General features: G+C 41.5%; 2 protein-coding genes across 3 annotated transcripts in view; both read left to right on the top strand.

The window, feature by feature from the left end:
• Positions 1 to 1,753: 1,753 nt before the first annotated feature.
• On the top strand, positions 1,754 to 8,065 carry tmem209 (transmembrane protein 209). Its single transcript, XM_082511963.1, has 15 exons — positions 1,754 to 1,819; positions 2,119 to 2,279; positions 2,370 to 2,428; positions 2,919 to 3,050; positions 3,206 to 3,435; positions 3,525 to 3,729; positions 5,368 to 5,543; positions 5,670 to 5,741; positions 5,843 to 5,939; positions 6,076 to 6,201; positions 6,430 to 6,527; positions 6,859 to 6,973; positions 7,103 to 7,200; positions 7,617 to 7,690; positions 7,896 to 8,065. Exons 2-15 carry the CDS (start codon positions 2,140 to 2,142, stop codon positions 7,948 to 7,950), a joined length of 1,677 nt encoding a protein of 558 aa, XP_082368089.1. The 5' UTR covers positions 1,754 to 1,819; positions 2,119 to 2,139; the 3' UTR covers positions 7,951 to 8,065.
• Positions 8,066 to 9,536: 1,471 nt separating this feature from the next.
• The window catches only part of ahcyl2b (adenosylhomocysteinase like 2b), a gene marked incomplete at its 3' end in the record, with an annotated part of 55,104 nt that continues 41,941 nt past the window's right edge, over positions 9,537 to 22,699 (top strand). Inside the window, exon 1 of one of the 2 annotated variants that reach the window (XM_082511961.1) lies at positions 9,537 to 9,975. In XM_082511961.1, the coding sequence (XP_082368087.1) occupies positions 9,640 to 9,975 (336 nt within the window). In that variant the 5' untranslated portion in view covers positions 9,537 to 9,639. The remainder of the gene's footprint in view (positions 9,976 to 22,699) is intronic. The other variant, XM_082511960.1, reaches the window with a different exon arrangement.

Genomic DNA, 22,699 nt, shown 5'->3' with positions numbered 1-22,699 from the left:
TTTGATACAGATTTTTACTGCCAGATATTGGCTGGAATAAATCCTGAACAAGAACACCCAGAGAGCACACCCAGGAGCCAAATTTAGCGAGCATTTGTGGCTTGTATAAGCTGAGATTTTAAGATATGTTCACACACTGTGTAATTTTGTTATGGTGTCAATGTGATGTTGTAGGTTGTCATATTGAAAAAGGTCTAGGTCTAGTATATTGTTGTAATGTTTGAGGATGCTCCATAAAAAAAACTTGTGGTGGAAATATAAAGTCTTTGCTAATTTTCATATTTGGTGTGATCTTCAAACCAAATCTGAAAATGATATATTGAAAACCTTAAATGCCAGACCACCTCCTCCACACACACACACACACACACACACACACACACACACACACACACACACACACACACACCGTTTTCTCCAGATTCAGCTTCAGCTCACAGGCTGCTGCCTTGATTATTTCCTGTTACATTTTAGGATTAAAGCTTAAAGTCATCTTTTCCCCTTTACTGCTTTCAAGGTGATTTCCAGGTGACCAAGAAATAAGGTACCAAACCATGATGCCCCCTCCACCATAGTTCACACTGAGGATTTGTTGGCTTTCTTTCCTCAAAATACAGCTTTTATTTTATTTTTTCTGTTAACTTTTTTTTATTTGTATTTATCTATTTTCCATGTTGTTTGTATGTGCTCTTGAATTTTGAAAATTTGTTCAGTTTGTGTTTGATCTTGAGGCAAATGAGGCATGATTCACAAATATCAGTCTTTCTTAAACAGCAGACTATTAGTAAAGTGATGCTAAGAACATCTGATCCTAGGGGGAGTTTTTGAGAAGTCTGCACCGTGAACAATTAATCTGCCGCTCCCTTTAGGATCATCACAGTGAATCATCTATCTCCATCTCACCATGTTTTTTGTATCCCTTCAGTTACACCAACCTCTCTGCATGTCCTGCTTCACTACATCCAGGAATCTTCTCGCCGTTTTTTCTCTTTTTCTTCTATTTGACAGCTCCATATTTAACACCCATTGTACAGTATATCCACTGTCCCTCCTTCGCACAAACATTTTCTGCCCTGCGTCTCTCACTCTGTCTCTTAACCGCTCATCCCTAGCTGTCCCTCTGATGTAGGGTAGACCAGGGTTGGTTGTCACACTTTTTACTCCTGCATGAATTGTTGATCACTGAAACATTTTAACATGACAGTATATGGTATGGGACTGATTGTCCCTATAGTTATTAATGGGGTTTCAAGCCTTTTGTAAACCTTCCCTTTCCTTTGGATGAGGTTTTTACACTCATCCACCTTCACCACCTCTGCTCCTTGCAGTTTCACTCTTACACCTGTCTCCCTCTCGTTCAAGATATTAAATACAAATAGAATAACTTTATAACTAATAGCTTCTGTTATTAGTTAATTCGGGTTGTGTTTGTCTTTTTGTGATTATGTGTCTGTCAAAATTAGACCTTAGTTTAAGCCATTAATACCTTATTTCAACTCTACGTGAATGAAAATGGTAAAACAAGATGGGCAACGCCCCCAGTTGGCCATATTAATATCACATGTTTCAATATTTATGACCTGAAACAAACTGTGACCTTCTAAGATTAAAGCGCAATCTACTACTTTAGTCTTACAGAAAATGAACAAATAATTAATTGTGTCTGCATTAATATATATAAGAATATAATAATATTTTATTTTTACTATTGAAATTTGAGCAGCTTTGATGCGTATATAGAAGGTACCGGAAGTGCACCCTACAACTTCCGGTGAAATACAAATCATGCAGCGCCGCATTTGTCATTCACTTTAGCGTGGTATGAATTTCTTAAATTCCCTGTGCTTTGTGTTTGTTTTGTGGTTGTATTAATGTTTGGTTCAAATGTTGTTACTTTTAACAATGAGAAGGGGCGCATAAAGTGTAACCAAGCCTCTAACTTAGAACTGTTTTAACTTGTAAGCTAGCTAACTTTAGCTAGCCCTTCCTGTTAGTATGCCGGGCTAACTAAACTATGCTATGGTACCCGTAGTCGTGAGCCAAGTACAGCTATTACTGTCACGCGGTTTTATTCCTTGCCGAGCCAGAGAACAGTTATTTCTTTATGCTTTCCCTCAGCCTGATCAGTGGGATAAAACCATGTTCACTCCGCCGAAGGAGGGGATGCCCAGCATGATAGACAGGGCGCTGAGGATGAGGAGGGAGGAGCAGGCTCGTCAGGTGGTCCTTGCCTGGGCTGTTCTAAACGTATCTCTTGCTGGCATGATTTACACTGAAATGTAAGTTACATACCTCAATGTTAAATAATGCTGTGTGCTTGGCGGTGTGGTTATGTACCCGTCTGGTTTTACTTTTTACTTTTCTATCAGGTCAGGCAAGCTGCTGAGCCGATACTACAACATTACCTACTGGCCTATCTGGTACATCGGTGAGGCTCCTCTACACTACTGCACAAACAGCAACGCAGACCTAATATACCGTATTAGGCTACGTATCAGAATTGTGTTTTGTTTCTCTGTTCAGAATAAGTCCTATTTATTCTCAGCTGTGCTTAAAGTAACATTTACAGTGTAGAAAAGTCTTAACTCATGCTTCACTTCATGTTTTGCTTCCAAGCAAACAGACTTTCTTGTAGGGTTATAATGTGTTCTTCTTATAGTTGTCCTGACTTTCTGAAATTCTTTCAGAGTTTTTCTTTGGACATTGGCTGCTTTTACAACAACTTTAAATTGTAACTTGAGAGACTTGTTTTTCATGCTGTATTTCCATTCGTTTGCACATGAGAGGAATTTTGCACGATACCATATATAATGCTAAAAAGACTCATGCCAGGAATACAGGGAAATGGCTTTTAATTTGCCACCTGCATGTTCATGCTCTGCTACAGTCTTTTATTTAGTTTTTTTCTTCTTTTACAGAACTGGTGCTTGCCTCCCTTTTTAGCCTCAATGCTCTTTTTGACTTCTGGAAGTATTTCAAATACACAATGGCTCCGTCCACAATTGCTGTAAGCCCTGAGCAGCATCACCTTCTGGGTCTGAGAAACACAAGTGAGGCGCAAATTTATGGTTTATATTTTTCCACACCTTTTATCCAGTTCTTGCTATGTTCAAGATCCTTTGTGGCAAGTAAAGTAGCAGAAAGGAAGCCCCATCCGATCTTTAGATGAACATATGAGCCAGAGTTGGGGTTTTTTGTTTTGCAGGTATTCAGGCATCTCCGCCCCAAAAGCCAGAAAAGAAGGAAGCTCCGGCTCCAGCCCAGTCATCTCCTTTGCAGGGCCAGAGCGTGCTCAGCTTTAGTCCCTCTCGTACAGCTTCCAGCAGCCCCAAGTTCTCCCCCAGCTGTGTTCCTGGATATAGCCCCACACTCAGCAACCCATCCCCAACAAACAGTGCAGGAGGCCCCTTTTCCCCTTCTGTGTCCTTTGGAAAGGTACTTTTAACCAGGAGTGACATGAGTACACGAGAAAAAAAGAAAACTGAACTCCATTTCCTTTCCATTAACGATTCTCCTTGTTTCAGGTGCTGAACTACAGTCCACCCTCTGGCTCCTCTCCTTATCCCACTACTATTGGGTCAGCAGAAGGCTCCAGCTTGAGGGCTCGTTACCGCACACCTCCCTCAGTGTTTAACTCCCCTGGAAGCAAGGAGGACTACATGGAGGATCTAAAAAGTCTGGAGAGGTTCCTGCGAACAGAGGAGGAAAGGAGTCATCGGAGCCAGCTTGGTAGGTAGCTAAAGTAGAGTAGATCACAGAGGAAATTGTAGGTTTCATTCACGATTTTTAAAGCATGAATGAATGAATACAATTAGGCAGTTGGGTTTATGCTAACAAGCAAGGTTTGAACTACAGCCTTGAAGGATAGTGCCTCTCTTGGACATTGTACAGATCCAAGAGTGGAAAATCCTTATTATTTGAAACTAGAGCTGGGCGATATGAGATTTTTTCATATCACGATATGTTTTTTTCATTTCAGGCGATAACTATATCTATCACGATATAAGCCAAATAACTATATTTGTAAGATTTAAATGTGCTGTTGCTCACAAGTAAAATGTGAAATAATCAGCAGCTTGTTTTTATTTAAATATTTATTTCCCATAATAAGTTCAACAGGGTAGATGTACTTAAGGAACATGAGACTTTTTCAGATAAATAAAGGCAAATATTGCAAACTACACAAAAGGCAGCCGCTAAAGCGTTTAAGTTTCAAAATGAACAAACGAAACAGACTACTAAATTGTCAATTCCACTTGGAAACAAAATATTAATTCTAAAAATAAATCTTAGTTTGTTTTACAGAAGAACAGACAAAACTGACTAACTTTTGTCAATATCAAATAAACTGAGAACTAAAAGGAAATTCTCAATCTCTCCTTGTTGTATAGCTGAGCTTTTCAAACAGTTTTAACAGTTACTTTAGTCTGACAACAGCCGAATGACGAATTAGCGCTTCCAGTCAGAGACTGAGGCTACGTCCACACGTACACGGGTATTTTTGAAAACTGAGATTTTCCGTTTTCGTTTTAAAAAATAATCCCGTCCACACATAAAGGCAGAAATGAAGGAAAACGCTGCTATGAACATGCCAAAGCAGCAGGTGGCGCTAGATTCCTAACCGTGCCGAAATGTTGGCCAATCAGAAGTCTAGAAGCCTCGGTGGGAAAAAGGAAACAAAGCTGGGGCATAGAAGCAGAACCGAGTCGTATGTGTGGAGGGACAGTAACTGTGTGTATATGTAAGCATTTAAACACTGCAGAGAGTAGAATTAACAGTAACAGTATTGTAGAAATTCATTTCACCGAAACAATAACGTGGCGCACAGTGTGACGCATGCTCCAGTTTATTGTATTTCCAGACTTGCTTTCGGCACAATTTACAGTGCGCGCTACTCTATTTTTTTGTCAGACTTGAAATAGCCGAAATACCTTCACACTACGGAACTTCTATGGCTCTTCCGTTTGACAATCTCTCCGGCATTGGAACCATCATCTGTTTTCTCTTCGGTCACGCTCGGTTGATTTTTCTAGTCGGCACACTCATTTCCTCCATTACGGGCTGGCTGCTTCCCAAACAAACACACGTGCGGCTTGGCACTTGTGCTGTACGTAACAAGTCACGCGACGTGACGCTGCAGCTGTGATTGGTTCGGCTCTGCGCTACTTAATTTGGATTGGCTGACCTTTTTTTTTTTTTTTTTTTTTTTTTTAAGAGGACAAGAGCGGCGAGGTCTATCGCGATACATATCGTTATCGTTCTATCGCCCATCTCTATTTGAAACTTTGGCTATAGTTAGCATGAGTATCCCCCATTCTAACATAGTAGGTCACTTCTGATGTCATGATGGCGTCATTCCCTGTGTAGGAAGTCCAGAGTCTGTGTCTCCAAGTCACAGTCCTACGTTTTGGAACTACAACCGTTCGGTGGGAGATTATGCGCAGAGCCTGAGGAAGTTCCTTTACCAGCCTGCATGCCGCTCTCAGGCGCCTTCTGCCCACAAGGATGAGACGGACCTGGGCTCCAAACAGGCTGCAGAGGAGGTCTGTGTGTCAGTATTTGTTTTTTGGGCGGGGTTTATCAGTTGAAAGATTAGCCTTTTTTTGTCTCTTCTTTAAACTATAGTTGGCTCTTTTGAAAATGTTTTCTATCTCCTTTCTGATACGTAGGTGTGGGCGAGAATCACAACCAGTCGCCCGGTTTTGGATCGCATTGATGGCTGGACAGCCAAGCTTAGAAATGTGAGTAGGGCTTCACTTGATTATCTATATATTTAATGAATTCCAGGTGTCCAGAAATATTTGATCTGAATTTTAAAAAATAATTTTATGTGTGTCTGCAGTGGATCAGTGATACTATCTTGGTCCCCTTGGTCAAAGAAATAGACTCAGTTAATAGCTTGCTCAGGAGAATGGGCTGCCCAGAGCTCCAGATAGGAGGTAAACTTCTAAAATCTGCTATTGACTGATGAGTAGTAAGGAGTTGCCTCAAAATATTTCCAAATCAATTGAAATTGACACTCTGTAGGCACTGTTATGCCAGCTACTTTACCTTTTCACTTTTTTTCTCCACCAGAGGCCAGCATAAGCAGTCTGAAACAGGCAGCAGTGACCAAAGCCTCCTCCATCCCTACTTTGAACTCTATTGTCCAATACTTGGATATCACACCCAACCAGGAGTATCTAGTGGACCGGATAAAGGGTGCGTTTAATATTAAAGCATATAGGCATTAATTGATATATATATATATATATATATATATATATATATATATATATATATATATATATATATATATATAAAAGTCCTGTATACCTGCATCAAACTAAATAAAATGTGTTATTTTCAGCCATGAAAAATGAACACTGTGGACCTGTGATTGGACTTCACTGCATATGTGCTGTGTGTTTTATTTCTTCTTTGTGTCAGAGCTGGCTCACAGCGGTTGTATGAGCTCCTTTCGCTGGAACGGTGGTGGTGACCTGAAGAACAGGAAATGGGATACAGACCTTCCTACTGACTGTGCTGTGAGTGTACATGACCACACCCAGCGATATCCACACAGACATAATGAGCAGCAATTATTTATTTATTATGTGCATTTAATAAATGTCACATGTGAGTATACTCAAAATGTGTTTAAATTGCTCCAGTGTTCAGTTCTCATCATATAAATGATTTTTTAATGCTTCTAAAGGACAAGGATGGGGTGTGAATGAGCTAAAAAGTAAATGTCAGTAGCAAAGGTTGGAATAATTACCGTAATTGTTCTACTCGTCAGATCAAAGCGACCTTGCTCTTTTACTGCACACGCTGTGGCTCAGTTGTGTCACAATAACTACGTGTCTGTCTCCTCAGATCCTCATGCATGTGTTTTGCACATACCTGGACTCCAGGCTGCCTCCGCACCCAAAGTACCCAGATGGGAAGACTTTCACTTCTCAACATTTTAGCCACACCCCGGACAAACCTGGTGAGCACAACATTAGATAGGATTTGAAGAATAGTACTTAAAGACTTAAGATGGCCACTGTTTGATCCTCCTTGAAATCCAGCATTGCTTTTTTTTTCTTTTGTGTCACCTTTTTGTATTAACTCATAGATGTTACCAAGGAGAACCTCTTCTGCATTCATCAAAGCAGCACCACTCCTCCTCACTACCAGCTCATCTACCAAGGACATGTCTACAGTCTTCCCAAGGTTCTCACTCCTTTTTATTTTCTTCTTTTTTTTAGGAATGCACCAGTTGTAAAATTGTTGGCCATTTGTAGGCAGTGTTTAAATTAACAATGTAGCCAATAATTTTGCGGTTGTTACATATTCCTCTGTTTTCCCAAGGAAACATTAAAATCTCCTTCATGGAGGATAACTTAAAATACTAATGCCATTATCACATTATCAAATGTTGGGATGCTGAATAAAATGATTTGCAAATCAAAAACCCATGTTTTATTCATAAAAGAATAACTCTTGTTACTTTAAATCCATGGGCCTTCCTCGTCCTAGAGAAAGAGCCAGCATGTAACGGGCGTATCGTTCAGTAACATTTGAGGTTTTCTTGCTTGTTTGTAACACTTTATTGCGCTGATGTGAACCTATGTTGATTTCGGTTACAGGGCAGGAACAACCTGTTCCACACAATCCTCATGTTCCTCTATGTTATTAAGACCAAGGAGTCAGGGATGCTGGGGTGAGTGTTTCTCTTTATTCAAAGCTAGTTGGATTTTAATCTCCAACGTGAACAGAGCCATTAGAAAGAATCATGAAATGATTCATTTTCCCGATAGAAATGATGCACTAAAGTTCAGATTTAAGATAGACTTTTATTTATTTTAAGTGACTACTTTGACCTTGTCTTGTGTACTGTGGTTAAATTGTTCTCATATTCTCCTCAGGAGAGTGAATCTGGGCCTCTCAGGTGTGAACATCCTGTGGATTTTTGAGGACTGAGGCGTCATCCTCAAATATTAAGTTACAAGGGAACTCCAAGTGGATTTGAGGACATGTGTCTCCCCTTTCTGGTGGACATGAGCAAAAAACAAAACAAAACACAACAACAAACAAACAGCACACAAGACTTCAGTTAGAGTAGATGCATGTTCTTTGAACATTTTGATGATTGACAGCCTGCTGTGTTTTCATTTGCATTTTTAGAGACATGTTTCTTTTTCACCACAGAGTGCTTATGATACAACAAAGAGCTGTATTTTTTAACAGTGTTTGGAGTTTCTGATTTTTTACTTTAAGAATGTACCCGCATGGCAGCCTTGTAAATAATATACCTCAGATTTATCTGGTGGACAGCAAGGGCTCAGACCCATCAGCTTGAATGTAAATAGCAACTTTTTGTCGCTTTCCCCGCCTGTCCTGTTGTAGTTTAGAATGCAATAATCGGATTATTCCTGGCATGCGCTTGAATTACTGGGGAGGGGAAAAAAAGACCAGTGGATATTGCAGCTATGCTGAAAGCAGTTGTACGTATATGTACAGCTGCGGAAATGCTGCACATACATGTATAACAGTTGAACTATGTGTGATGGAGAGATGAAAAGCCTTCAAGTCACCAACGTCTGTTTCTGTGAATATTTCTTTTCCTTAGATTTTATACCACCCTCTACATGTTTGTTTGTTTTCGATAAAGCTGTTTTACAAGTGTCAAACGAGACTTGGAAATTAAATTGAAATATTAATTATAGAAAACACTTGTTTCTTCATTTCCTTGAACTGTACGCAGTGTGCTTGAGATCTGTTTTTTTTTTTTGTTGTTTTTTTTAAATATCTTAGGCATCCACTTGGTGGCAGTGCAGCTCCTTATTTGTGATTTGACCTTCGTCTTGTACCCGTCTTATGTACCACCGCATTATGTGATGCAGTATATTGACTAGAGTATTGATAAACACTCTGGTACACACAGAGTGTAATAGCGCAGCCTGCTCTTGATTACTTTGACAAAACAAGTAAAATGGTAAATGGCCTGTAATTGTATAGCGCTTTACTAGTCCCTAAAGACCCCAAAGCGCTTTACGCATCCAGTCATGCACCCATTCACACACTGGTGATGGCAAGCTACATTGTAGCCACAGCCACCCTGGGGCGCACTGACAGAGGCAAGGCTGCCGAACACTGGCGCAACCGGGCCCTCTGACCACCACCAGTAGTGGATTTTGTACGTTGTAAATATTTTATTTTAGAAAGAAATTTGATTATTTTTCACAAAAAAGATCTAAGTGTGCATTTTATGAGATTGTCTCTTGAAACCGCATTATCTGCAAAGCTCACGTTTGTTATGTAGTTTATTGTCGTCCTCTTTTTTATTAAAAACTGCATTTCCCAGAGTGTATTTAACAACCCGGCTATCTCTATTGGGAAATGTGGTCTCAATGTCTATTAGGACTCTCTTTTTAGCTAATTTAAATGTATTATAATAATAAGTAACGATATTGTTCTTTTGCTGCATGTATTGACGTCCAATAAAACGTTACTCATGTACGAATAAGTGGTGTGAGAAGTGTCCTGTGAGCCATTGAGCTACTTAGTGGAACTACAAGAGCCACAATGCATTTGGCCGTCGTGGCTCCTCCGCTCACATCCGCTTGACTCGCTATCGTGCTGGAAAAAGGACTTTGAGAAACTGCAGCGATGTCAGTCCAGGTTGTGGCAGCGAAAATGGCAGAGGTCGAACTCAAAGACGTCCCCACCGGCAAAGACCTGCCGGCTGAATCCCCGGTGACACCCACGTCAGAAGGCAAGAACCTCCCCAGAAACGACCCGCACGAGGCCGGTTCCGCGGCTGCCGTGTCCCCTATCGCGGAGCCTTCCGCGAAAGCCGGGGAAGGAGGCACGGGCTTGCTCACCCCAAACCCGGCGAAGATGCCTCAAGCGTCGTCTATGAAACGCTCGGACCCGCAGCAGAACGGCGGGGAGGCGTTTGTCAACCGGGACGGAACCGTTGCCGAGGCTCCTCGCATGAAAAAGGTAAGACAGGCGGCATTTTTCTCCCCTCCACATAAGTGCTTTTGTATATCTCGCTGTTGCTGGACCACCACTGAGGACCTCGCCGCAGCGCGAGCTTGCTGGGAAAGCTGGCATTGTGTGACGATGCTAACAGGCTAGCTGGCACCAAAGCTGAATCGGCGGCGGCCGTTGACGGTTTAAATGATGCTTTTCACTGCTTATAACACAAGGGAAGGAATGTTATTCTTTTTCTCATACCCGTTTTCACTAAGGCTGACATTTAAGTGAAATATTTAGGACTCAGGAGGTGGGCGACAGTATCCAACTGTTCTCACAAGTTGTGCTGATACTGGGTATTTAAAAGCTCTCTCATAGCATGAGGTCCCACATGCTTTTGTAGGTTTGTGTATATTTGTGTCACATTATCTTGAGCATAAACGTGACAAACGCAAAACACAGACCGCTTACATTTTTCGGATATGGTCTTTTCAGTCATAGTTTAATTGTGGCACATCTTTCTTATTTTTGAAGAAGCTCTGATTATTGACACTTGGGTGTCCTTCTGTGGAACTTCATGACCCTTGCTTGACCTCAGATTATTATGTTAAAACTATTCACAGTTCACTGCCTGTAAAACAGACATGCCGTTTTAGTTTAGTCAAATTTATGCAGGTGTGTGGTCTAACTTGGCTGTAACAGTAGTCAGTGATGTGTAACCCCTGTGACCTGGTTTATAAAAATAAACCTCTTTGAGTCTGTAACACCTATAATTGATACCGTAGGTGGATTTAGGCACTGTTTAGCTGTGGTTGTCTTATCGCTCTGCTCCTTACAAGGTCTTTTTTAGGACAGAAGAAGGGCAACGTTCAAGGAAAGGACATTTTTTTTATTTGATAAGAAAATGATTGCAAGAGCTTTATTAACAGTTGCATATCCTGTTATCTTTGTAGTGGACTTTATAAGTAGTGGTCAGCTGTTGCACTAATACACATGCCACTTTAGTGTTTTTTTTTTGGCTTCAGAAAGCCTAGAAATTGGGTGAAACCCGGTGAAAGGACAAGTCGGGTGGGATGCACTCCCCACCCACACCCTGTACTACGTCAGTGATCCTATCCTATTAAACCAAACCCCGAAGGAAACCCAGCTTAAAGACCCTTTAACCAAATGTTTGGTAGTAACGTGAGAGAATGGAGTGCGCAGCACAGAGCAGATGGCTTCAAGTACCTCAGACTGTCAAAGCGAGCCGGCATCTAGAAGAGAATGAGCAGTCGGAAACACCGGGCTTGCAGGGGGAAGTGCAGCCAGAGCTATGGGAAAGCAACAGCCACATCTGTGCTACTGAGGAGGCCAAGTTTGAATGCAGGTGCAAGGTACAGACTGTTGATTAAGGGGAGAAGTAGTTGTGAAAATTTACTTAAAATAGTGCTTTTTTTAAAAAAATTTTATTTGAAAGTAAACATTTTGGTCACACTTGTTAACTCTTTACCAATATTTCCTTCAAATATCAGTGCAGGCACTCTATTAAATATCTGATCATTATATGTTGATCTTTATATCCTGTTGTTATGGCTTAGCTTGTGTGATTAAAATGTATGTCTGTCTTTGAATTTTCATTGCAAGTGTGTTGTCTTGTTTCAAGTTCATGGGATGCAGAGAGTCCAGAAAGCTTGAGTTGAGGATGAACGCCATCCTGAACACTTTTAGGGCTGAAGTCTGCCTGTTATGTAAATTTCTGCAGTGTGTTGGAACTGTATTGGTCTGATCAACTGTTTTTGTTTATTCACAGAAGGTTGCCTGCAGCCTATTTATAGATGAAGTATAGCAGGAGTAATGGTACTGCATTATAGATTTATATGACCACAGCCTGGCCTCGAGCATCTGCTGAACTGTCCTTCCCCAGTTGCAGTAAAAGCTAAGTGAAGCACTGGGGACGATGATGCAAGTACGCAGCCAGGCAGGGCAGTGGTGTTGACTGACTGGCTGGATGGCTGGCTGGCTGGCTTTTAATCCTTGCCTCTATCATGTCACCACATGAGGGGATTAAAAGGCCAGCTTGCTGTTGTAGGTGAGCCCAGATGTAAGCTTTCTGAGTCAGTGATGAGTGTGATTGTAACCCGTCCAGCTTGGCTTGAATATCTCCAGCCTCTGGGAAGTTCTGGGTGAAGGCTCCAGCTGCGGAGTACTTCAAGAAGCGGGCCTAGCTGCTATCACATTTGCTGTGCGAGACTCGTGTGGCAGGCAGACATTTTTGTAGCTGCATACTTGGTCAGTAGTGTCACCTGCCTGATTTGGCAGGGATTGCACTTCCTAACAGGTTTATGGGAAGCATGCATAGTGATGTTATTACCGTATTTCCCGGACTACAAAGCGCACCTGAATATTAGCCGCACAAGCTAAAATCAGGGGAAAATCCTGTTTTGTACATACATTAGCCGCACCTGACTAAAAGCCGCAGGTGTTTCAATGTTGACTTATCATATGTAAGAGAATATGCACAAAGGGAATTGTCAGGAAAGAGATGGCTGTTTGGAGACACACCCCTTTTATTAATATTTTGAATAACAAGTTATGGGTACATATTTGCATAACTTTTTAGGTATATGTACAAGTAGCGGTAATGGAACGAAACATGTACTGTGCTTCATAAATGAGTAACAAATGTAGTACATAACAATAACCTACAGCACACCAGAAAAATGGATCCGGACTACCTTTTAGGCTCAGGTGCAGTGACACGGCTTTAACAAGAAGAAAAGTCAGTCATTCACCACCATCTTTCTCTTCTTCCTGCGCACTAAAACCACCAAAGTCCTCTTCTCCAGTGTCGGATACGAACAGGCTCAGGATGGCTTTGTCATCCACTCTCAGCTTCTTTCCTTTGTTGTCACTTTCAAAACCAAACAAATCCTCGTTGTCAGTGTCAGTGTCGAACACCCTCAGAAGGGCCGTGGCGGTGTCATCCTCTCCATCATGCAGCAGTCCAGCCCTTCGAAATCCGTTGGTGATCATGGATGTTTTCAAACTTTTCCACGCTGTCAGATTCCACTGGTGGAGTTGAGCATAACTTGCTTTTCGCAAGTTTATCGGCGCTCATCATCCACGTCTCCTGCTGAACGGGTAGCGCTACTTTGAAGTTTGTTTTTCGCGCTACTTGTACAACACTATGTTGCCTGGCGGATGGACATGTGACCAACATACCACTCTTGAACCCCGATACTGTGTGTCAGATCACATGCCCTTCCGCCAGGCAACGTAGTGCCGTACAACAGCGGAACAAATAAAACAAATAGTCTTACGATATGACAAAAATCATGGACAATCCATAGAAAAGCCGCACCTGACTAAAAGCCGCAGGGTTCAAAGCTTGTGCAAAAAGTAGCGGCTTATAGCCCGACAATTACGGTAAATGATTTCACAGAACAGCAGGATCTACCAGGAACATTCCTCTCTGTTGTAATGTTATATCACCTACTAAGCTGATGTTCCTGGTAGTGCTCACTGGTTAACAGGCTTAGTGACATGTGGCTCAGGACGAAAACAATTTTGAAGATGGGGTTGTGTTTCACAAGAGTCAAAAATCAGCCCAAGTTGTTGTTGCCACGTGTTGATGGTGCTATAGGTTTCCACTCTAATGCCACTCATTAACTCATTAATTGTAACTATATTTACACCAGCTTGCTCTGTAAAAGGCACTATTGTTGTGATCAGTTTCATGCAGGTGTCAATATGGTGAGATGAAGCAGGGAGCTAGTACGATGTGCTGAAGCCAGCTGAGCTAAAGATTGCGCAGCCTGTTTCCTCATCAGTTCCTTCCATGCTCTCGTGATTGTTCCAAGTCATCTGGTGAAGGATATGAGGTGGCTGCTCTGTGGTTTCTCAGCGTGGCCATCTTCATGCAAGCACATTGATCTTCATCTCCCCGTGACTGTTCTCAGCTACAAAGGCGAATGTGTCACTGTCCTTCCCCTGCGCCCTCTGATTGGTGAGTCACCTCAGCAACTGAGCTGGTCTGTGTGTGGGGGAGTGCCTGCATTGTGGTGATCACATGCACTTCCTAAGGGATAGAAGTTGAATTATGTCCTACCCCTACTTTTGTATTCATCAAATAGATTATAGGAATAAATATATTTATTCAAGTCCCCTCTTCAGATAAACTTGTAGACCCTGACAGATAAAATTTTTTTGAGATAGATATTTAGTTATTTAAATATCTAATATCGGACAATTTTTATTACATTTTTTGAAACGCACAAAAACACAAACAGATTTCCCTAACATTTTATTGTGCGTGTTATTTATGAGTCACTATTAAGATAACATAACAATGCAGTTTTATTGTCAAAAGTCAAGGGTTACAATATGCTCTGCTCGACTCTGCTGGTTGTATTTGTGGCGCACACACACACACACACACACACACACACACACACACGTGTACATCTTTCTCACATCTATTTTATTACTTAATTTTTATATTTTGACTGCTGTAAATACCAGTACCAATATATCGGTAAGGAGCTAATATCGGCCTATACATGGGCCCCACTGATATACTGGCTAGACTCTTGGCTCAGACCTTATTGAGCTCATTGCCAACTCTATTCTTTTTGGACTCTAGTAGAATGAGTCAAAGTTCAAAATAATCCTTATTTATCTTATACTGGGCCATGGTGCAGCACATCAATTTGCCAACCTTCTTCTGATTGGCTCTCCCTCCAAAACAGAAGGTTTGAAAGTAGGGCTGATGTGCTCACAGCTATCTCTCTGACTTCATACTGAGCCGAATGTTGAAACAGAATCTGACCCTTAATATTTAGAGCAGTCTGAAGCCTGTGGTTACTTGAACACACCTTGACCTTATTATCTGAAACTTTGGGCATGTTTAATATGAGCATCTTGAAAGGCGCTTCATAAATACAGTTTTACTTTTTGCTGGCGACTCCTTAAAAGAAAACTGTTATGGTTCCACTTTGACATGAACTATTGAGTCTTGAATTTAATACAAATTAATTGCTATAATTATCTTTTTGTTGGCTAGCACGTCTCTACTACAGATACAGCACAAAGAGCCGTATTTCTACTGTCATTTTTATATCTGTCTAACAACGTGACAGCTTCCCAGCTTCACAAGTGCCTTTAAATGCTGATTTGGAAACTCTATGACAGGACTAAAAAGCTCACAGGAGTTGTGAGGTCCCAGCAAGCTTTAACGCATTGTCAGAGGTCACCGGAGAAGCATTAAGAATGATCGACAGCCCGTGCCCAGACCTTGAACCTCATGGTAGTTTGAAGGCTTGCCTTAGTGGGAAAGTTCCTGGCCCCTTTTTAAGACAGTAGAGTGGACTGTCTTAAAAAGAACAAACCCAGTTGTAAGGAGTGGTGGAGAGGCCCAGGCAGGCCTGCATGGGATCCACTAGTTAATCAGACCTGGGTAGAGCTTTAATGGCTGTAGTAAGTGGTTGGGGTTTTAATGTGTGTGTTTGAGTGCATAGCTTGAATGTAAATGATTGATTAATCAGTTAGTCACTGGTAAGCCTGATTGGTTGTATGTGTATGTAATACTAACTTAAAAGATCAAAGAGCTATATCTGTGGATTACTGTGAAATACTTCCAGGCAAGAGACCAAGTAATATATCTCAAAATAAATGCTTATAGGAACTGAATGGTACTGTTGTGTGATTTGGCAAGTCTGAACTGCCTCTTCCACTCATGGTAGAGGGTGTATATTTGGCCAGCTTTGCCCTCAGTGCACTTAGCTGAGGTTTATCGCTCTTTTTAATGGCCTATGAGTGAAACCCCCGGATTTATCTGATCTTTCTCTGGTGCTCTCACTCTCCTCTTGCTCAAATTACCATGTCACACCACTTTTTATTTTTGCTCCATCTCCCCTCTGGTTCTGCTCAGGCTGTGTGCCTCATGTCAGCCTGCTCAACAATACTTTCCAAACAGTGGATCAGCAGACTTCTTAAAATAACCCCCAAAACAGTCTGAGTTACAAACTACCCACACTGCAGGATACCGCTTCCTCTGTCGTTTTTTATTATTTAGCTTTCACGCCGTGTCTCACTTTCTCACAGTCTTGGTGTTCCCGTACAGCACAAGACCTTTTCCCAGCGCGAATCCCAGCACCACTATGTGTGAGATCATGCCTGCCTAACCATCTTTATCCATGGCACTCGGGCCAAATCAGGAAATGGACTGTTAGTACTTTACACCAGTTACAGTTTCTCTCGCTCCAAGTTGCCAAATAGTTAGCCCTTCATCGCTGTCCAGATTGGTCGTTGTAGCGGCTGCTCTGCTGTAGGGCTGCATGCATGGATGGATAAAATAAGAATCAGAATTTTCACACTGAAAAGGTGGTCACGTGGTCAACATATTTGTTACAATATTCTCAACACTAAATAAAACTAACCAGCAGCCTGGTCATTAAATCCCAGTTGTGCAATTGATAAATAATGGCTGCTTTCATTATGTAATGCATTAAAGTAAAATGCCACAACCAGCTTTATTTATATAGTGTTTTATTCACGTATGAATACACACAACTCTTGCTGTACTTCCATTAACTGTGGACTGGCTGAGAGGTGAAGTCAAGCAAACATTAGACAAAACTGTGAGCTGTAATAAATGTAATAGAATAGAGTGGGCATAATGTAAAAATCTTTATAAACAGTTAGTCCTGAGGTCTTCTCCATACCCACACTCACATACTTGCTTTTGGGAAAAATGATTACAGAATCAACTAATTTGGATTATTGTTTTTCACGAATGTGGCAAAGCTGTCCAGGCTGAGGAACCTAAATGAAGCAACCAGTTGAAAGATGCCTTGCAGCCTCTGAATTTGGGGCAGAGACCAGAAGAAAAAAGAATATGCTCAAGGTGCACCCTTCCCCAGTAAAGTAACAAATTGAACCCTTAACATCTACTAGTTTTTGGCCCTCTAGCAATGCTGAATGGTATTATGTAGTACTGTCACGAAGTAGGTAGTATTACTTTTCTTTGTAATCTAGCAACAGCCATCAACATAGAAGAAATAACTAGGTTCACTACCTAGAGGCATTGTTAAAGATTCAGTGTATCTACAGCCACATAGAAAGAGAATCTGTGAATGCGTTCTTTGTTTCTATTGGCAGTCCCTCAATGGATACCTGTTCTGCGGGCAGTGGCTACACTGCTTGATAGAACTATGCGGTTGTACAGCCAACATTTGGTAGGGACACAGGCTGCTTATGGTCTTATGGGTAAAAGATGGTTTTGTGGTGGTTGTGTGGACAGCTTTGCAGACCATCGTTTACGCGTTGTAGGTGTTTATGATCAGCGGTGGCCGGATCACAAACTGTGTGATACTTTAGCTTGTGCCGTTGGTCCTTCAGCCAGCTGCGGGGAAGGGCAACCTAATAAATGGTAAATGGTAAATGGCCTGCATTTGTATAGCGCTTTTCTAGTCCCTAAGGACCCCAAAGCGCTTCACACTACATTCAGTCATTCACCCATTCACACACCCATTCACACACTGGCGATGGCAAGCTACATTGTAGCCACAGCTGCCCTGGGGCGCACTGACAGAGGCGAGGCTGCCGGACACTGGCGCCACCGGGCCCTCTGACCACCACCAGTAGGCAAACACGGGGTTAGTATCTTGCCCAAGGATATTTGGCATGCAGCCAGGAGGCAGCCTGGGATCGAACCACCGACTTTCTGATTAGTGGCTGACCTGCTCTGCCACCTGAGCTACAGCCACCCCTCATAATAACATATAAAGAGCTGAAGCGAAATCAAGCGTAAGCGTCTGGGTTTATTTGTGCAATTTGCTAACATACTTCCTCTTTGTTGTAAAGTAAATCTGGTTTGGCACAGGAAAATTCCAGCCTATTGTGAGGCTGGTGGTAGCACAAAAATACAAATTATAGGCCAACAATCCAAATGCTGTCGGTGTCTCTGGTTATTATAAAGAATAAACACAATAGATAAACACAATGGATGTCTAATGTTTCTTTAATGGAAAGGGGAACTAATTGGCAAGTGAAAACTAAACAAATTGCAGCACTTAAAGTTCCTGAATGGGACAGCACTCTCTGCCAAGTTTGAAACTTCCCACCATCTTACAGGCACAAAAGTTTGCCCACCTGTATAAGAGAGCCATTCAGCTGTGCCTGTATGTGATGCAGTGCCTGCTGGTGAAATGGCAGTATTTTGCACCCTGGGATGAGAACACATTATCAGGGTAGACTGTCTGTGACATTTTAGCACAGTGGTTATACAGGGTTACCTTGGCATTAAGGGTGTGCAGCTGTCAGATTGGGGAGGGAAAAAAAAAATCACTGATCGCTTGCATTTTTACCTCCCAGTCTCCTGCTGTTCTTACAGCACACATTCATTTCTAAATTAGGTTGCACCTACATGTATCACCTTCCACTGGCACATGATGCTGACTTTACTGGCCTTGACATCTAGTGCTCAGTAGATGGGATCTGAACGCCTGTCGTGGACAATTCATGAAGGTTTTCCCCTTTTCTTGCCTGTGGGTCTGGTTTGAGACTGGCACTTTAAGAGTCTTTGCATCCCTCCTAATGAGTGTACCACCCACACATACACATCTGCAACTCCCCAGTTGAAACTCATTTCCTGCCTTGTCATCCCAGCTTGGTATCACTGAGCATGTACAGCTGATTGAGTTACACATCTTTCCATCAATAGGCTTTTTACAAGCCTCAGATCCTTGGCACAGAGGAGTGAACATAATGAAGGGAAAAGAAGAGCACTCACTTTTCCTGGAACCCATGTTCATAAACAACCAGCATAGTGTGAAATTTTAAACCCCTTACTTTAGTTACTGTTGAACCAGCGAGGGAGCCCAGGCTTTTTGTTTGTGTGTGTGTGTGTGTGTATGTGCGACCTCCAGCCTACAATGCTGAGTACACATGAGAATCTGTGGACATTAACAGACAAGTCGCCAAGCATGAGAAGAAAATGGTGTTGGGCTGTGCTTGTTTCAATTTCCCCATACGATATAAATTATGCAAGGTTCTTGTGGCTCTGGAAAACAGAAATCTGTAATATTGTCGACTATGTAAACGTTCTTACTTATGGTTCTAACTTTAACACTGCAGTCAGTCACATACAAGTAAAACTGTAACAGAACAAACACCATGTTAGACACTTTGTAACACCTATAATTGTATGTTTTCAAAATTACACCACAGGGGCATGCTGGGTAATGTTGGCTAGACAAAAACAACCTGTTAGGAGCTGAGAGAGGCTTCATCACTAAATTTGGGAGCTTTCTATGCTGTATGATTTAGTTAGTTTTAAAGAGAAGGGGGGGGGGGGGGAGGCAAACTAACAATATAAACATTGAATCCAAGAGTCTGTTTTTGTTATTTAGTGTTTTTATTTTGTTATTTTTATTTTAATTCTGTTATAAGAAGCAGTAGTATAAGGAACTGTAGTGGTTTAAAAAAAAATGTCCGAGTCACCTGTCGTTTCTTGATATATTATTGCAAGAAAGCCAGACTTTCTTGTCACCTTTAAAGAGATATTGAGCAATTGTTCTTTGTTTGCACATTAGCTACTTTTTCGCTGAGTTTCAGATGACAATTCTCATTGGAATTTTTTTGTCTGTCTTTAAGCCACTTAACACTGACCCATGAATCATTCAAGCATAAAAAAGGAACCTAACTCAAGGGATGAACCATTGTTGTCTACACATAACTGACAAAACACTTCACTTGTTCCAGTTCTTTAACTGAAAATACCAAAGATGAAAACGTTTGACAGGCATAAAGTAGTATTTTGCACCAACAAGGTGGTTCCCAAAAAGCTGTTGTTCAAAAACTTGGCGTATCTTGCCATGGAGGGCAGAACTATCTGAGATCTGGTCATTTAGTTGATCAAGCTGCTCTTTATTGAATGCTCGTCAGAAATGGTCTTAGCTGAAGGGTGTCTGTGAACAAGCCATTTTTAATGAAGGGAAACTGAGAAAAGACACAAAGGTATACCAAATTACCCTGGAACTGGACTGAAAATCAGTGGCAGCAGTTCTTGTGGAGTGATGAATCCAGATTTTTGAACGTTTTGGTTCAAATCATCATTAATATGTACAGCAGAGATCAGGAAAGTGGTATAACAGCGAATGTCTATAGATGCTTGATTTTTCACCATGACAGTGATTCCAAACAAACTGTCTATGCTGGGTAGAAAAATGTACCATCAGTGATGGATTGGCCTCAGCAAAGCCCAGACCTCACCATTATTGAAGCAGCGTGGGATCTTAGAAGAAAGCTTTCTAAGAGAGTTCAGGCTGTGCCGAAGAACCCAGGCATGCTTAAAGACATGAAACCACTACTTCCCTTTAATTTTCTGTTGATTCTGTGAAAATATTGTTATTTTGCTGATCATACAGTAATATCAAAATGAAAATCTCCTTTTGTTACAGCACTAATTTAAACTAACAAAAACAAAATAAGTAGTGTACATTTCTGGTTGCACCTCCCAGCAATACAGCGAATGCTCTGTGCTTGAGCATTGCAAGTGAACAAAGGAACAACATTGTGCTCAAAAAGTGCTGCCTCACAAAAGGCCTTCACAAAGCCTGAAATGAGCCCCTACACACCCATCTGTCTATCCAGCTTCCTATTAGTTAGACAAAACCACCAACTCTTGGCAGAGAGAGACAATGGCTGCTAAAGCTTGAATCACCTTGGAGCTGGATAATGGATGTATAAATCCACTTCTAGATGTACACTTTATTACATTTGAGCTAAGGAAATTTCATTGATATGAGCAGAAGTAATGTTCTTTACTTAGTTAAGTCAGGCACATCATGTAAAGATGGTATTGCTAACAAACTGCTGTTTGAATAGTACTGTTTGAACAGACAGCCCTCTTCACAGTTGTGTTTTAGTATTTGATTTTTAGCAATCATTGACTAAAATGGCAAAACTCCAGGGTGTAAAACCCAAACAATAAGCTGAATGATGCTAAAATGTTACCTATAGCTCAGGGAAACTAGAGTCATATGATAATTATTTGCATAGGCGATATATGTGGAAAAAACCTCCTTCTTAGAGTAGCTTTAAACACCAGCTTTCCTCATATTTCATGTTGTTTGCTGCTGTGCAGGTTTTGTTGTTAGTCGGATTAATTTATAAAGACAAATCCAGCCTAATAACCAATGAAGAAATTGCTCCACAATCCTAATTAAACATAGATCATCGACCCCCATAATGGGTTTATTCAAAAATAGAGCAGCACCACCCCCTACTGTGTGCTTTTGATGTAATTATACCTTCCCCACAGGGAGCTGCTGCTATTTTTAGCATTTCAAAAAGAGGGAAGACAAAACACAAACACACATTTCCAGAGACAAATCACTTAATTTTTGAGATTTGTTGTGGCATATTCTAAAAGTGTGTGGTGTTGCTTTCAAGCTCGTGGAAAAAATTATTATATATAATTACTTAATTGATTTTTGGTTAATGTTAAATTATGTTTCTTTCTAATGGTGACATTTATCGACCCTGCAGTGGCTTAAAAAAAGTAGACTGGAGATGGATCTGTATAAAGGCAGCAGATACAGGTTGCTCTTCAATTTGCTAAAAAGGCCACAGACACAGTTTTGATGCATCACTTAAGATAAGATAAGATAGAACTTTATTAATCCCTCGGGTGGGTTCCTCTGGGAAATTCGATTTCCAAAAAAGCACAGCACCGACAGAAGTTACAGAGTTATACACACACACATATATATAAATACAGAGACAATATAAATAAAATATACGAAGGGGATAAATAGAATAAATAGGAATAAAAATAAAAATACAAGTGAATTGCACATTTCAAGTATTGAGTCTATTGCACCGTTGACTATTTACAAAAGTATTGCACAAAAGGTATTGCACAGTGAGGTGCAGAGGCACTACAGCTTAGTTGTTCCCTCCTTTGTCCTCCTGTTTCCCCTCCCTCTCCCCTCCAGAGAGGAGTTAAACAGTCTGATGGCGTGTGGGACAAAGGAGTTTTTAAGTCTGTTAGTTCTTGTCTTTGGGAGAAGCAACCTGTCACTGAACAGACTCTTCTGGTTGTTAATGGCCGTGTGCAGAGGATGCCTGGCATTGTCCATAATGTCCATCAGTTTCTTTAATGTCCTTTTCTCTGCCACTGTCACCAGAGTGTCCAACTTCATGCCGACCACAGAGCTAGCCCTCCTGATCAGTTTCTCCAGCCTGGATGAGTCCTTCTTTGCTGTGCTGCTCCCCCAGCACACCACAGCATAGAAAAGTACTCCAGCAACCACCGACTGGTAAAACATCCTCAGGAGCTTCCTGCAGATGTTAAAAGACCTCAGCCTCCTGAGGAAGTACAGTCGGCTTTGGGCTTTTTTATACAGGTACTCTGTGTTGCATGACCAGTCCAGTTATTGTCCACCCACAGCCCGAGGTACTTGTACTTGTTGACCACCTCCACCTCCTCCCCCTCTATCTGAACCGGCAGTGGACCTGCTCTAGACCTCCCGAAGTCCACAACCAGTTCCTTAGTCTTTGAGGTGTTGAGTTGCAGGTGGTTTGTGTGACTCCATGCGACAAAGTTCCTCACCAGACTTCTGTACTCCTCTTCCTGATCATCCCAGATACACCCCATGATGGCTGTGTCGTCTGCAAACTTCTGAATGTGGCATAATTCAGAGTTGTAGCAGAAGTCAGAGGTGTACAGGGTGAAGAGAAGAGGGGACAGCACAGTTCCCTGTGG

The sequence above is a fragment of the Aulonocara stuartgranti genome (assembly GCF_965226115.1).
Source record: "Aulonocara stuartgranti genome assembly, chromosome: 17".
NCBI lineage: Eukaryota > Metazoa > Chordata > Actinopteri > Cichliformes > Cichlidae > Aulonocara > Aulonocara stuartgranti.
This window is presented reverse-complemented; position numbering and strand designations above follow the sequence as displayed.